The 15961-nt window shown below is 37.0% G+C and overlaps 1 protein-coding gene across 1 annotated transcript in view; it reads right to left on the bottom strand.

The window, feature by feature from the left end:
• The window catches only part of hgfb (hepatocyte growth factor b), a 34871-nt gene extending 23802 nt beyond the window's left edge, over positions 1–11069 (bottom strand). Inside the window, exons 1-5 of the mRNA XM_067390034.1 lie at positions 10855–11069; positions 5440–5596; positions 4761–4873; positions 2383–2497; positions 110–252 (exon numbers count right to left, since the gene is read on the bottom strand). Coding sequence (XP_067246135.1) covers positions 110–252; positions 2383–2497; positions 4761–4873; positions 5440–5596; positions 10855–10903 — 577 coding nt within the window. The 5' untranslated portion in view covers positions 10904–11069. The remainder of the gene's footprint in view (positions 1–109; positions 253–2382; positions 2498–4760; positions 4874–5439; positions 5597–10854) is intronic.
• Positions 11070–15961: the final 4892 nt, after the last annotated feature.

Raw genomic sequence — 15961 nt, 5'->3', positions numbered from 1 at the left:
CTAGATCTCAACAACATGCTAGTTTTTATCAAGATAGTAATGTTTAGCAATAAATATGATTTTCAAATAATAATTAAAAAAAAAAAAAAAAAACTTGTCTTGAACTCACCTTCCGAGCATTGTGGGATACTGCAGTCCTGGTGGCGTATTCTAGGGTCCGTGGTAAAGCACCAAGGACCTGTTGTGGTGTTGTCTGGGTTACGACATAAATTATCCCGTAGATCTCGGTGCTTATGCCTCTGGGGTAAGAAACTGATGGAGTGAGGACAGAAACAGAGGTGATGTTTATAAAATCATATACACAAGTGAAATTGCTGCAATTTCCTTAAACAATATACAGTTACTCTTTGATATGTGACTTGACATTTCTAGCTGCATAGGGTGAGGATTGATGATCGTATTAAACCGGTCGCATAGTGACATTAATAATCCTCTGCAATTATTGTCTTACTGAATACAGAAACCTCACTACAACTGAAGTAAGAATCACTTCTGGAAGAATTTTACTGGGTGTCACGTGACACATTTATGACTTCCAGCCAAATACAACAGAAGTTCTCAATAATTTATATATACATTAATAAAAGTGGCACGACTATCGGTATCTAACATCAGAATGCAGCTGCTATTCTACATTTCAATGTGATGCAAGAACTTAACATGTATTTGGCCCTGGGGAAATTGTTACCTCTTCATTTTTGTTTTGTTTTTTTTTCACATATGGAAAACGTACAGAGGTTTGATCTTAAAACAACACATGCATGTAGGCAAATAATGATTTTGGCAAGAGAATGGAGTAGTATAAAGCTTTTGGCCGTTGTTGTTTTAAGAGCATTTATTCTTGGTTATTTGAACACTCTGAAAGCACATGGTAGCCAATGTTTTTGGCAACCAATGCCATTGCAGAACTACACAATTTGCAGACTTGTTTGTCATCCAATTATCCATTTATTCTAAATTCAAAATGTATCTCAATCCAATGGATTAGTAGTAGTATACGGCAGTCATGTGACATGATGACCACCATTATGGGGTGACCCACCCCGTATTAGAACAAAACAGCTTTTGTTGGGCCACCAATATGATTGTGTACATCATTTTAAAACTATTTCTCAAAGTTATTATTAATTTCTTTAAGGGTACCACTTTATAATGGTAAAACTCTGAGATGCCGCTATGCAAATACCCTATTACCCTTGCCATGCAAATATTTGAAAACCATTAATAAATCATTGCCTTAAGCCAAACGGTAATTATCTTTTGAGTAATTCACAACACATTCATGATGATTGATGAATACAGATAAAAATGGAATCTGTGACAAATTAGTTGACCCAGAGGCCTGTTCGGTATTTCAAAACGTTCAGGTCCATTGGCTTTTTGAGCCGATAAAACATGCCTGTGATGTTTCAGAGGCAAGCATATCAAAAGCTGGCTTTAAAACTGAGCTGATGTCCATTAGAGAGATAAAAAGAGCTGAAGGAAAAGGAGGAGAGAGAGAGGAAGATATCTAGAGTTGGGAAGTTGGTGGTAGGGTCAAGGTCCCTGAAAGGTAATCACATTTTCAGGTTTATAAAAAGGGCATGAAACTTTTGTACAGGCCTACTACCAAAATAGGACAGATCTATCATATCGACTTGCTGTAGAGGAAGTAAACCAAAAGCACCATGTGGTGTCCCTAATGAATTCCTGCATCTGTAATGAACTTGTATCAAAGACGTGTTCTGCATTAGGTATCTTATCTAAGTCTTGTGCTGCTTTCTGTCAGACTCCTACTTATGCACAAACCCTCAAATCCTCTAAACCTGACATCAGTTCCAGGCAGCATATGGCTTCTTAATGTTTATTTTTAGATGTCAGTGTATACAAAAATGTATATTTTGGGTAAACTTTCATTGGATATTTACACATAGGAATAACTGTACAAAAACGTCTATTTTTGGTCATGCAAGAACGGAAGCAATTGTTTGAATGTACTGGCTGCTTGTTGGCATTCCTGTCATTGACCTAATTGTCTCCATCGGCGTTCCACTTCTGAGAATAATCGAGTTGCACTTACTGTCACACTTAGACTCAGTAAGAACCCTCTTATGAATCAAAGTCAGTAAGACAGCACACATAAACTTGCACATTCATCATCATTAGAGGCTAATGTGGATTTTTATAACTCACCAAGTCTGTTGTGCCATTAGCTATCTAATAGCGTAATATGTGCATAAATAAATAAACTGAAACATACCAAGGAGATTTTAACCACTATCTGCTCTCCACAAGACTTTTGACAGCCACAGAAATGCACATAGTGGGTAAATGAGTTTAATTGCCCATAGAGAGAGAGACCGAACCAAGAATGGGAGGTAAATAGACTAAGTAAGCGCTTACTTGTGTTCATGTGGAGTTTTGGAATTCCAGAGTTGGCACTGGACTCCACTCTTGGTCACTGATCTCTTTCCTTTGTAGTTGAGTCCATTGCCGATGATGCATTCTCTCATGAAATCTAAAAGACAACAGGTATACAGACACACCTCAGGTTATGCATTGATCTTTATGTGCAACAGCCGGGTTCTGGAAGCAAAAATCTCATTCATTTTCACTAAACAGATTTTTTTTTTAACATTTCAAGACAAACCAATTATCTACTTCAAACTTGTTAGGCAATAGTGTATGCTTCTGTAGTTTCTGAAGTGAGTGATTTTAAAACCTTATTTTGAATTTAAAATATTTAACAATTTTTTTTATATTTTTGAAAGAAGTCGCTTATGCTCACCAAGGCTGCGTTTATTGCACCCAAAATACAGTAAAAACATTAATGTTGTGAAATATTATTAAAATTTTAAATAACTGTTTTTTATTTTAATTCATTGTAAAATGTAATTTATTGATGTGATGGCAAAGATGAATTTTCATCATCATTACTCCACTCTTTAGTGTCACATGATGCTTCATGCTGATTTGGTGTCTAAGAAACAATTCTTATCATTATCACAGTTGCTTAATATTTTTGTGTAAACTTTGATTCTTTGGTGGTGTGGAGCCATGTGGAGTATGTTTATGATGGATGGATGGATGCACTTTTTTTCAAGCTTTAAACAGGTGGTTTCCGTGCACTGCCATTATAAAGCTTTAGAGAATCTGGGTGATATTGTATTCATCTGAAAGAAGAAAGTCATATACACCTAGGATGGCTTGAGGGAGAGTAAATCATGTGTGTAATTTTCATTTAAAAGTAAACTGATCCTTTAATGTGCATTTGCTGAATAAAAGTATTTACTTCTTTCAAAAAAGAAAAAAAAAAGAAAAGAAAAAAAGTCTTGAACCAAGGTCGCTATAAGTCCCTAAATGTCATTTTACCACTCTGTTGTCAGCAGTAATACATATAGACAAGCAAAGTCAACAGAAATCCCAGCCTGATCTGTGTAAAGTGCTACATAAACGTTTTTGAGGTAAAGTGCTACATAAACATACACCAACATGAGTTGATTTGATAAATGTCAAGTCTTTAAGGCAAGTGTTTTATACTTCAGATAATCTGCAGTACTATTAGAATTAGAAGTGAACAGAGGGGTATTTACTTCCAGTGACTTAGAGTGAGATTCATTTTGCTGTGTCATCCTCATCATGATGGTGGATAGATAGAATGTGTGTGTGTGTTTGCATGAGTGTGTCATCATCACATGGACACTGATCTCACATTTATTCACACTGAAACTTAATTAATCCTTAAGAGTCCAATGCTTGGCTAAGGTTTGAGAACAGATCTTCATATTATAAAACCCATCAGTGGCAGATCATGCCAGCATAAGCTTTAACTCTAAATGTCTTGGTATAGAGATTTGAAAGATTTCAAATCAAATCACACATTTTGATGTGATATAGACATTTTATGCTTGATAACTGATATGATATCCAATTCCAAATTTATACTGTTTTGGCTTTTTAGTTTGAAAAGCATTCAAACTAAAGCCCCAATCAAAAATTTTACATTATGCAAGTGACATCAGACATTAAAAAATGAAAATGCACAGTGAATATGATTGATAACAGTTTAGTACTTTTGAAACCTGGTATTGAACAAAGAATATAGTTTTTGAATAGCTGTGAAATTACTATCTCTGTAATACTTTATTTCGATGGTCTACTTTAGACATTCTACTAACTATAAGCAAATTTGCAACTACATGTCAACTAACTCTCATTAAAGTATTAATAGACTGTCTGCTTAAAGCTGCAGTCCATAAGTTTTGCCTCTTTGTTGCCATCTCTGTTCGAAAACCTGCAATTGCAGTAATTTGCAGAATTATCATCTTTACATGGGTTGTGCATAGGCACGGCTCCTCAACGCGGATGAATCTAATGTTTTGAGGAGAGTGTGTGCCTGTCAGTCACCGTACTGGTGGATACTGTACTTCGGATTCGGAATTACAGATTGTAGTCTTGTAAGAATGACCAAAATAATAATTTTCACCAGAGAATGTCATCTGAACAAGTGAGTAACACGTCTATCACTTTTTTTCTGACCAACTGAGACAAAAAAGCATTACAATAAATTGTGCTACCAGTGGTGATTAAATCTAACGATCGCTTAGCTCATATCACATCAAACCGTGCAAATTATTATTATTGTTATACTTTGTTCTCAAATTGTTCTCAAATTATCAGCATTGCGTGACTATGTGTATTTAGTGTGTATTAGTGTGAACTACTCTCTGGCCTAAAGGATGTAAAACTTAGTGGCAATAAAGCAGGTTTTTACAGTTTACCTTTCTTTTCATATAGGTCGCAGTTGAAGTCATTCTCCATGCGGACACCAATGGTGAGGCTGTCGTATGAGAGTAAATGACACTTTGCACTTTTCTGATCAAAGCTGAATGCTCTGCAAAGATACATGACAGATGTTATTCATTAAATGATGTTAAGCATATGAAAACAAGACGATGGTGACAAAAATGATGATTGTGAGCCTTGAATTGAGACATGTAATGTCATCATGCAAAACAATGCATAAAATAGCTACTGTTTACCATTTTTGATTTATTTTTGTATTTTGAAGTCAGGTGATGCATCCCAAAAAAGAAATGAAAGCATTGCAAGAGCTAAAGATCAAATGTCATGCAACTTCATGCAATTTCTATCTACTAAGAGCTGCATTTACTTTCTATGCAGAAGTAACCAGAGGTCATTGACCTGAAACATCAAAATAGGAAATACTGGGACTGCTGATGTTCAATTTCCCCTGGTGAAGCAGATTCCAGCTGCTTCCTCTCACACTGTGTTGTACACAATTAGCCAATCCAATGCTATTTCAAATCAGCGAGTTTGGAAAGAGCAACTTGGGAGTGCTTCTTTTATTTAGACACTCTTCAGAATTATGCCTTGGCTGTTTATGATTACGTGTAAGGTGGGGTGTCTCTGTGGTTTAACCTTTGTAGACCTCTGTACCTGCAGGTGAACTGAAGCTTCCTGTTGCGGCTACAGCGACGTGCACACTTTCCCACACTCATATTGCGGCCTTTGGACATGTAGGACACATCAGGTGGCGTGACCAAGCGCACGGCATCAGTCTTCTGGTAGTCTTGCAGGGCATGCCTCTTAGTTTCTGCCACACAGAACATACATGTTAGGATGGGGAGAAGCACTAGTCAAATCCAAACAGGAATTTCATGACAGATGGTACGTTATTTTTCTTCCTCTTTATCAGCTGAGGCTGATCATAAGCCTCATAGGAGAGAGCAGAGTGGCCATAAATTAGAATATAAAATAAGGAGAAAAAAAGGAACTAAGATGATGAAATTGTATTTCAACAACCTGCTTAGATCACAATAAAAATGGGCAAATCTACATGTTTTCACAATCGACTAGAGTTGGATGTCTGGATAACTAGTCAACTAGTTTGTGTTAAAGGGAGAATTCGGGCAAAAATGATAATTTTACCATCATTTACTCATCTTCAAGTCATTTTAAACCTGAATGCATTTATTTCTTCTGCAAAATAAAAGGTATTTTAAAGAATGTTTCGTGACTGTCATTGCACTAAATAAATAAATAAATACATACATAAATACAAGGGTCATAGGTTAAGGGAATAAGGGAATAAGGTTTTTAAAAGTGTAAAAAAACAAACATAATGGAGCTATAATTAATTTTAAAGTTTTATTAAGTGTTAACAATGAGATTATGTGGTCACAAGATGAACAAAATTTGTCACCAAAAAAGTGATTTGGTTTAACCAAAATTTCGGTTTTACAGAATCATGATATTTTCAAACAATGCTAACAGGCTGATATCAAGCTAGCAAGCTAGATAGCTTGTTAGCTAGCTAAGAAAAGTAGTACAAGTAGTACAAGTTTTTAAAATATTTTCTATGTTTTATAGCGGTTGTACCAAATGACCTGATGTTTCAGGACCTGATGTGTGTATGAGCAAAGGAAAACATGCATTTTTCAAATAGTTAATAGAGAGTTAGTTACTTTGCTTCATGACCATGTGGTCCTTTGCAGGTGTCTGAATGATGTCACATCCTGTCACATGATACTAACCGCATGACTTGATCCAAAATAGTCCCTTTATATAGGTTACTCCAAATGACATCAGTGAAATTCATTTTTCCGGACATTCTTTCTCATAACAAAGCAACGACTTCTACACATAATTTTAATAACATTGTTGCACTATGTTGATATATGATGTTATAAAATCATGCCAGAATAAAAAATATATACATTTATTACATTTTAAGATATTTTAATAACAAATTAAATGGCTGTATTGGCCTTTGGACGGTCAAACCGAATGACCTTTTGACAAAATCTTTAAAATACATTTATATGTGGCAAAATATAATTAAAATCTTTTGGATTCAATAAAAGAGCTCTAGTTGTACTACCTTACATACTTTGGAGGTCATATCTTTGTTTTTTATTATTATTAAGGCCTTTGAACAAAAAACAAAAAAAACCTTTAAGGAAACCTTCTGTAATTTATGTGGTAGCACATCCACAAGCCCCTGATTAGACTAAACTTAGTCAGCTTTACCACAATATTACACTTACAAAGATCCTAGCTGCCCAACAACCTACTGCTGAGGTCATTGATCAACTAGTTAGTTGCCCAACAACCTACTAGTGAGGTCACTAATAGACTAGTCAGTTGTAGGGCAGGCAGGATCCTTCTTGGGCATCCTGGATCATGATCTTTCTGGGTTACAACATTTTATTTCAAGATTATTGAGTGCATAACAGGATGCAAAAACATCAATCATGTTCTTCTTTGGTGACGCTGGGCCAACGGAAACTGGCACTGATCCGAGTGTGCCACAACAAACTTCTAAAACCACCACAAGAGGCCATCCATGCCAACTGCAGTCATAAGAACTGAGTTATCTGTCAAGCACATGGTTTGAAAGCACCAATTACACAGCCACAAACCACATTGTAAAATCAGACATGTTTCTGGATGTAAAACAAGCCTTGGATACTGATAGTTGACCAATCAAAGAACATTACTCTCCTTCCAAACTCTAAAACTGACCCAAAGCCAACAGTCATGCTCTTTGAAAAGACTCCAGCTCTGAATATCATTAGAAAGTAAGTCTGTACAGCACAACAAGCAACAAGATTGCCAGTTTCCCAGTGCACTACACTCAGGGTCATCTCATAATATAATAAACAGTAACATGAATATATTTATACAAATATCAAAGTAGAGTTTAGCAGTAAAGCAAAATGTACTGTAGGCCTATATATTCTATGCAAAACAGCAGGATATCTGAGCATATACACACTGATCAGGCATAACATTATGACCACCTTCCTAATATTGTGTTGGTATTTTTGCTGCCAAAACAGCCCTGACCAGTGAAAGCATGGGCTTCACTAGACCCTTGAAGGTGTGCTGTGGTATCTGGCACCAAGATATTAGCAGCAGATCCTTTAAGTCCTGTAAGTTGCGAGGTGGGGCTTCCATGGACTTGTTTTTTCAGCACATCCCACAGTTGCTTGAAAAGGCCATGTCAACACCTCAAACTCGTTGTTGTGCTCCTCAAACCATTCCTGAACCATTTTTGCTTTGTGGCAGAGTGCATTATCCTGCTGAAAGAGGCCAAAGCCACCAGGGAACACTGTTTCCATGAAAGTGTGCACATGGTCTGCAACAATGCTTAGGTAGGTGGTACGTGTCAAAGTAACATCCACATGGAGGGCAGGACCCAGGGTTTCCCAGCAGAACATTGCCCAAAGCATGACACTGCCTCCACCAGCTTGCCTTCTTCCCATAGTGCATCCAGGTGCCATGTGTTCCCCAGGTAAGCAACGCACACGCACCTGGCCATCCACGTGATGCAAAAGAAAACGTTATTCATTAGACCAGGCCACGTTCTTCCATTGCTCCGTGGTCCAGTTCTGATGCTCACGTGTCCACTGTTGGCACTTTCGACGGTGGACAGGGGTCAGCATGGGCACCCTGACTTGTCTGCGGCTATGTAGCCCCATACGCAACAAACTGTGATGCACTGTGTATTCTGACAGCTTTCTATCAGGACCAGCATTAACTTCTTGAGCAATTTGAGCTACAGTAGCTTGTTTGTTGGATCAGACCACATGGGCCAGCCTTCACTCCCCACGTGCATCAATGAGCCTTGGCCGCCAATGACCCTGTCGCCAGTTCACCACTGTTCCTTCCTTGTACCGCTTTTGATAGATACTGACCACTGCAGACCGGGAACACCCCACAAGAGCTGCAGTTTTGGAGATGCTCTGACCCAGTCGTCCAGCCATCACAATTTGGCCCTTGTCAAACTCACTCAAATCCTTACGCTTGTCCATTTTTCCTGCTTCTAACACATCAACTTTGAGGACAAAATGTTTACTTGCTGCTTAATATATCCCACCCGCTAACAGGTGCCGTGATAAAGAGATAATCAGTGTTATTCACTTCACCTGTCAGTGGTCATAATGTTATGCATGATCGGTGTATATGACTCAGTACATCTGAACAAAGGTTTTACTCCCCATTATACAGAATGGATAGATTTTATTGCTATAAAATCAATAAACTCTATGATCAGAGCAACCAACAAGCCACACTGATTCTTCAATGTCACAGATCATACAGCAGATTAGAAACTAAATGACTAAACTCAGAATAATTAATAGGCTTTGCACAACAAAGCGGTTTTGATTTCAGAAGAAGAGTTTCATAGTGGCACACTCTAACACTTAATCTCTCACTTCGGCTCCATGCACACTGTCGGTGACTCATTTATCCAGATGTTTTGCGAAGAAACAGCCCACTCACCATGAATGTCAACATCTGTGAAGTTTTCCGTAGTGAAACTTAATACAATGTTTGGGAACTGTGACGCTTTTGATACATGTGTAATTTGAGTCATGAACTGCATGTCCAGTGCATTTTGATGCTTTTAAAATAGATTAAAACATGGAAATTTAAGAGATTAATAAAGATGAAAAAATTAATGACGTTTATTCTGAGGATAAAATTTATGTAGCACACTAAGTTATAGTACATTTGACATTTGTCTTCAAATTTGATTGGCTGAGCGGTGTTCTAATAATGCTGATAGTCCAACAACAACAGAATATTTTACTGTTTGTATCATTCTGCTTGTTTGTGGGGTTTCAGATCAGAGTTTGTGATTTGGCTTCTTTTGGAACAACTTTCCTTGTCAGAGAATAAAATATAAAAAATAACAAGCCATGAAACATAAAGAGCTGTTGTATTAAAGCAACATCACATTCACAACCATGTTATTGGACTGCATACTATTAGCATAGCCAAATCACAGCCATGCTAATATTCAGTAAAATAACACTTTTGTTTGTGTCATTTTGTTTAAAGTCCATGTGGAAATGGAAGTTGTGACCAACTTTACTTCAATATTGTGGCATATTTCAGAGAGAAAAGTAATATTGAGTAAAAATAAAGGGTGGGGCTTGATTTTAGTGCACCTCCTCCTTGGAGGGGAGTGTTTAATAATGTTCTGCCCAAGACGCCAAACTGACATCATCAGAGAAAGAGGGTAAGAAAGTTATCCAATTTTGACCTTTTTTTTCTTCTGTAGATTAACTATTGTTCACCACAAGACTTAATGTGCACTACCAAAGTAAATAGAGTCGACTTTCAATATATTTACATTGCAGTAGAAATTAACACGCTTGCATAAATATTTACATACTCATAGTAATACTATCAACAATAATGAAACAGATATACATGTTGTAAATTAATCTTAATCTTAAGTAAACAGAGAAAACAATACCTTTATAAATATTTTAAACATGATATAAACGTGTGGAATAACACTTGTCATTATTTGTATTATTTTTTAAATAATATATAATGTTTTATCAAATAAAAGATTGTGTGACAAACCTCTAGATTCATCAAAAAAAAAAAAAGAAAAAAAAAAGTATACATATAAGTCTATTAAGCTGATGTTTATTTGACAATAACAAGGTGAACATTTGTGTTAGCCTAACTCTACTAATGTGTTAAACAGGTTTCTATATGTATAAATGTAACTACAAATCAGTGAGCTTAATCTGTGACTTTCAAAAACTTTAATATGTTACTTTCATGAAAAAAAGATACTAATACGTTAATTTGTCGAAGCCCAAAAGGCACCAATTAGGAATACCCCATAAATAGCATCCTATGAGCTCGCGAGGAGATAGTGGGCATCTCCAAAACACTGTTACAAAAAAATAATCATGCCATATTCAGCCCTGAAACCAGTTGTATTACTCTAAAACATGATACAGTTAGGTTATTACTTCAAAACATTATACATGATACCTAGAAAGAAGCTTTGTCTTACTGAAGAAGAAGAAAAAAACTTACCTGAGTAAACCAAAACAGCCACACAGAGCAAAATTTTGTAAATCCACATGTCTCTTTGGATCGTTTTATGTGACTCCAAAAATTCAAAAGAGATGTCAGAAGTCTTGGCGTTTTCCTCCTTTTAATAATACTATTAGTAAGATTCTAGTCTACCAGCAGTGGCTGTGGCGGTGCTCTTGCGGACAGTGAACAAGCGCGCGATGTACTGACTGAAGATGAGCGCGAGCTGAGAGACTCTACCTCACGCGCTCCCTCCCCTTTCCCTCAGCCCATTTAAAGTCGCCCCGCCACTGTCCACTCCTCCATATAAAATTATCACATATTATCGCATTTCCTGATAGACACTGAGGTTGTTGAACCGATCCGGGAAGTAAATAAATGCAAATTGTTTATATTGTTGCCTCTCTAATTTATTGGAGCGGATGGAAAGTGTTGAGGAGATGTCAACACAGCTGTGTGATGCTGCACTAACCTCCCTGAGGGTGTTTGGGAGTAAAGTTGTGAATTGATAAACTCTGGGCCACTCACGTTGTTTTAGTTTGCAAGATAGCTTATTTTACATTTAGTTATCGGCAGCCCTCTTAGTCATGATAGAATGAAATTATTAATCTTGCTTACTTTATCATTCACAAATATGCTATCATTTCACTGCCTTAGATAAATGTATGTACAAACCCGATTCCAAAAAAAGTTGGGACACTGTACAAAATGTGAATAAAAACAGAATGCAATGATGTGAAAGTTTCAAATTTCAATATTTTATTCAGAATTCAACATAGATGACATATCAAATGTTTAATCTGAGAAAATGTATCATTTTAAGGGAAAAAATAAGTTGATTTTAAATTTAATGGCATCACACATCTCAAAAAAGTTGGGACAAGGCCATGTTTACCACTGTGTGGCATCCCCTCTTCATTTTATAACAGTCTGCAAACGTCTGGGGACTGAGGAGACAAGTTGCTCAAGTTTAGGAATAGGAATGTTGTCCCATTCTTGTCTAATACAGGCTTCTAGTTGTTCAGCTGTCTTAGGTTTTCTTTGTCGCATCTTCCTCTTTATGATGCGCCAAATGTTTTCTATGAGTGAAAGATCTGGACTGCAGGCTGGCCATTTCAGTACCTGGATCCTTCTTTTACACAGCCATGATGTTGTAATTGATGCTGTATGTTGTCTGGCACTGTCATGGAAATCATTGGAAAATGCAAGGTCTTCCCTGAAAGAGACAACATCTGGATGGGAGCATATGTTGTTCTAGAACTTGGATATACCTTTCAGCATTGATGGTGCCTTTCCAGATGTGTAAGCTGCCCATGTCATACGCACTCATGCAACCCCATACCATCAGAGATGCAGGCTTCTGAACTGAGCGCTGATAAAAACTTGGGTTGTCTTTGTCCTCTTTAGTCCGGATGACATGGCATCCCAGTTTTCCAAAAAGAACTTCAAATTTTGATTAGTCTGACCACAGAACAGTTTTCCACTTTGCCACAGTCCATTTTAAATGAGCCTTGGTCCAGAGAAAACGCCTTGCGTTTATATGGCTTCTTTTTTGACCTTTAGAATTTTAGCCGGCAGCGGCGAATGGCACGGTGGATTGTGTTCACCGACAATGTTTTCTGGAAGTATTCCTGAGCTCATGTTGTGATTTCCATTACAGTAGTGTTCCTGTATGTGATGCAGTGCCGTCTAAGGGCCCGAAGATCACGGGCATCCAGTATGGTTTTCCGGCCTTGACCCTTACGCACAGAGATTGTTCCAGATTCTCTGAATCTTTGGATGATATTATGCACTGTAGATGATGATAACCTCAAACTCTTTGCAATTTTTCTCTGAGAAACTCCTTTCTGATATTGCTCCACTATTTTTCACCGCAGCATTGGGGGAATTGGTGATCCTCTGCCCATCTTGACTTCTGAGAGACACTGCCACTCTGAGAGGCTCTTTTTATACCCAATCATGTTGCCAATTGACCTAATAAGTTGCAAATTGGTCCTCCAGCTGTTCCTTATATGTACATTTAACTTTTCCGGCCTCTTATTGCTACCTGTCCCAATGTTTTTGGAATTTGTAGCTCTCATGAAATCCAAAATGAGCCAATATTTGGCATGACATTTCAAAATGTCTCACTTTCAACATTTGATGTGTTATCTATATTCTATTGTGAATAAAATATAAGTTTATGAGATTTGTAAATTTTTGCATTTTGCATTCAAATACAATTTGGACATTTTCACTTAGGGGTGTACTCACTTTTGTGGCCAGCGGTTTAGACATTAATGGCTGTGTGTCGAGTTATTTTGAGGGGACAGCAAATTTACACTGTTATACACTGTAGCAAAGTGTAATTTCTTCAGTGTTGTCACATGATATAATAAAATATTTACAAAAATGTGAGGGGTGTACTCACTTCTTTGAGATACTGTATAGATAGATAGATAGATATTCTGTAATTTATGGATTCAAACAGACAGGCAGCACATTAAAGCTTTATACTTTTTGTAATCTGAAGTTTATGATATTGTTGTCAAAATGAACGTAATTCATCTTCCTGTGTCACGAATTTCAGATCAATGAGTGGGAGAGAGAGGAGGATGAGAGCAGGTTGGAAGCACAAGTTGTTTATTAAACAGTACTACACTCAAGATGCTCTCCTCTTCTCTTGGAACAGAAAGAGCTCTTCTATTGTGCTCTGTGATGGAAATACACTCCATCTGTTTATTTGTGATATGCTCACACTCAAACAGGTATTCCAGGCTGTTCTGCTTTTGGATGCGTTGGAGCTTTTTTGTTTGAATATCAATTTTTAACTCAGTTTGGCATGTTTGTGTATATGGCTGGTTGTTTAGCCGTACTGTGTTTGTATTAGTTTAGTTAATAGCAGTGGTGTTTATGTGAGTGTCCTCCGTGACTCTGTGATCACATTGCTTCTCCTTCCTCTGATGATGGAGATACAAACTACAAATGTCAAATGACATGCCTGACGGCCCCATGGGAGTAATCAGTCTCTCTGTGTGTATTTAATACTGTTTCCAGCATTGTCATTCCACATCCTGTCCTCTCATCTCTCAACGCCTCTTGGTGAATCTCACAACATGTCCAGATCACATTTCACCCCTAAAATTAAAAGAAAAAAACATATAAAATTGTATTTTGCATAATGACAATTAGGCCTATTTTAGGGTTATTAAGATGTTGTGAATTTTGACAATATTTTCAAGACAATTAAGCACATATTACCCTGAAATTCTCATTATCATTTTCCCAAATTATTATTCTTACTATATTCTCATTACTTACTGTGATTTAAAATATTGCAATACAATTATATACACTACAATTCAAAAATTTAGGTTAATCAACGTTTTTGAAAGAAATGAATACTTTTATGCAGCAAGGTTGCAATGAATTGATCAAAAGTGACATTTATATTCTTGCAAAGATTTCAAATAAATACTTTTTATAAATTCTTTTTTTTTACATTTTTAAATTCTTTTTAACATTCTATTCAATCCTGATTTTGTTTGTTTGTTTGTTTGTTTGTTTTATGGTTTCCACCAAAATATTGATCAGCACAACTGTTTTCAACATCGATAATAATAAGAAATGTTCTTGAGCAGCAAATCAGCATATTAGAATTATTTCTGAAGGATCATGTGACACAGAGTAATGGCTGCTGTTGACTAAAATTGTAATAATATTTCACAATATTACTTTTTAAAAGTATTTTTAATCAAATAAATGCAGCCTTGGTGGATTCTTAAAAAGTTCCTTTAAGACAAGTCATTTCACTCGGCGGCCATCTTTGAAATGCCTCTCCGGCATTCAAGTGCAGCTCCTATTTCTTTGAATGGGGAAACATCAAATTCTCCAAAGCTGTTTGCCAAGCTTTCGATTAAATTTCACATTTGAAATCACTAATAAAATCTGACAACAACTGTGTCATAAATTGTGTTTCTAAACGCTTGAATAATGACAAAAAAACTGTATTATTCAAGCTAGATCAAGCTAATGCGCATGTACAGTCCTAAATGTGCGTCTCTTTTGCCTAATTTCAGAGGCGCGTGTCTGACTGTTTCTATAGGAACCAGAGCTTCTAATGGCCGCTGCAGTGAAGCGATGACTTTACCAATTGGCGATTGGCTCTTATTTAGAAGGCGGGACTTATTACGCCATATTGTGCGTTGCAATTTCTCCCATTCAAATACGAGTGATGCGTCTTGTGTTATGCCGCATTCCAGGCAACCCGTAACCTGTGTTTTTCCAACCTTCTACCCATGAAAATGACCTGGAACGGCAGTCAAACCCGTGACTTTCCACCCGTGAACTCGTACTAGATCGATGTACTCCCAGTTCCGCGCTCTGATGTCATATAGCCTGTGAAACAACAATGGCAGCCCCTACGGATACGGTATTTATGCAAGTGCACGGTAAAATAACGTAAAATAAAAGTCATTTTTCCTCCTCCATTTCCCTCAAATAAGCAAGAAGGAAGCACCTTTGGCGATAGAAAAAATTGTAAATGGGCATAAGCCCTGTATGGTCAGCCATGCTGGTTTGTTTACACTCAGGCAGTGTGGCGTGACTTTCCTGGAACGCTACAAAGTCGTGAGTCGTGGTTTGAAGTCGTGACTTACGGACTCAAAAACCTGCCTGGAACGCAGCATTATTCTATAGTCTTTTCTTACCAACCATACAGCATACAGTAAGTCATGCTTCACTTTTTTTAGGATTTATGTGGGACATGATACAATTGAATGGAAACGTGCTTAAATGTCATGTAAAAATAAATAAATAAATAACTTCCTATACAAGACAATACATTTTCTGGAAGCACTTTATGTTACAGTCCTGTTCCCCATGTACATGCTGGGCTTTTCATACTGTGATTAAACCCAGGTCAAGATAACCCAGGATTCCATTTACCAGGGGCTTCTGTAAGTACACTGTAAGTACACATACTGTAAAATAAAGTGCAACCCATTTTCTTATTGATTTCATTTGAATTTTGGGATGCAATATGACCTAGAAATGTTCTGATCAATGAAATGAATGAGTGCATGAACCAATTGATCAAAATGCCAACAATTTCTGATACAGTTCTCCT

This window comes from Chanodichthys erythropterus, chromosome 7 (genome assembly GCF_024489055.1).
Source record: "Chanodichthys erythropterus isolate Z2021 chromosome 7, ASM2448905v1, whole genome shotgun sequence".
Classification (NCBI taxonomy): Eukaryota; Metazoa; Chordata; class Actinopteri; order Cypriniformes; family Xenocyprididae; genus Chanodichthys; species Chanodichthys erythropterus.
Note: the sequence above shows the minus strand (reverse complement) of the source record. Positions and strands in the feature narration are given on the sequence as shown.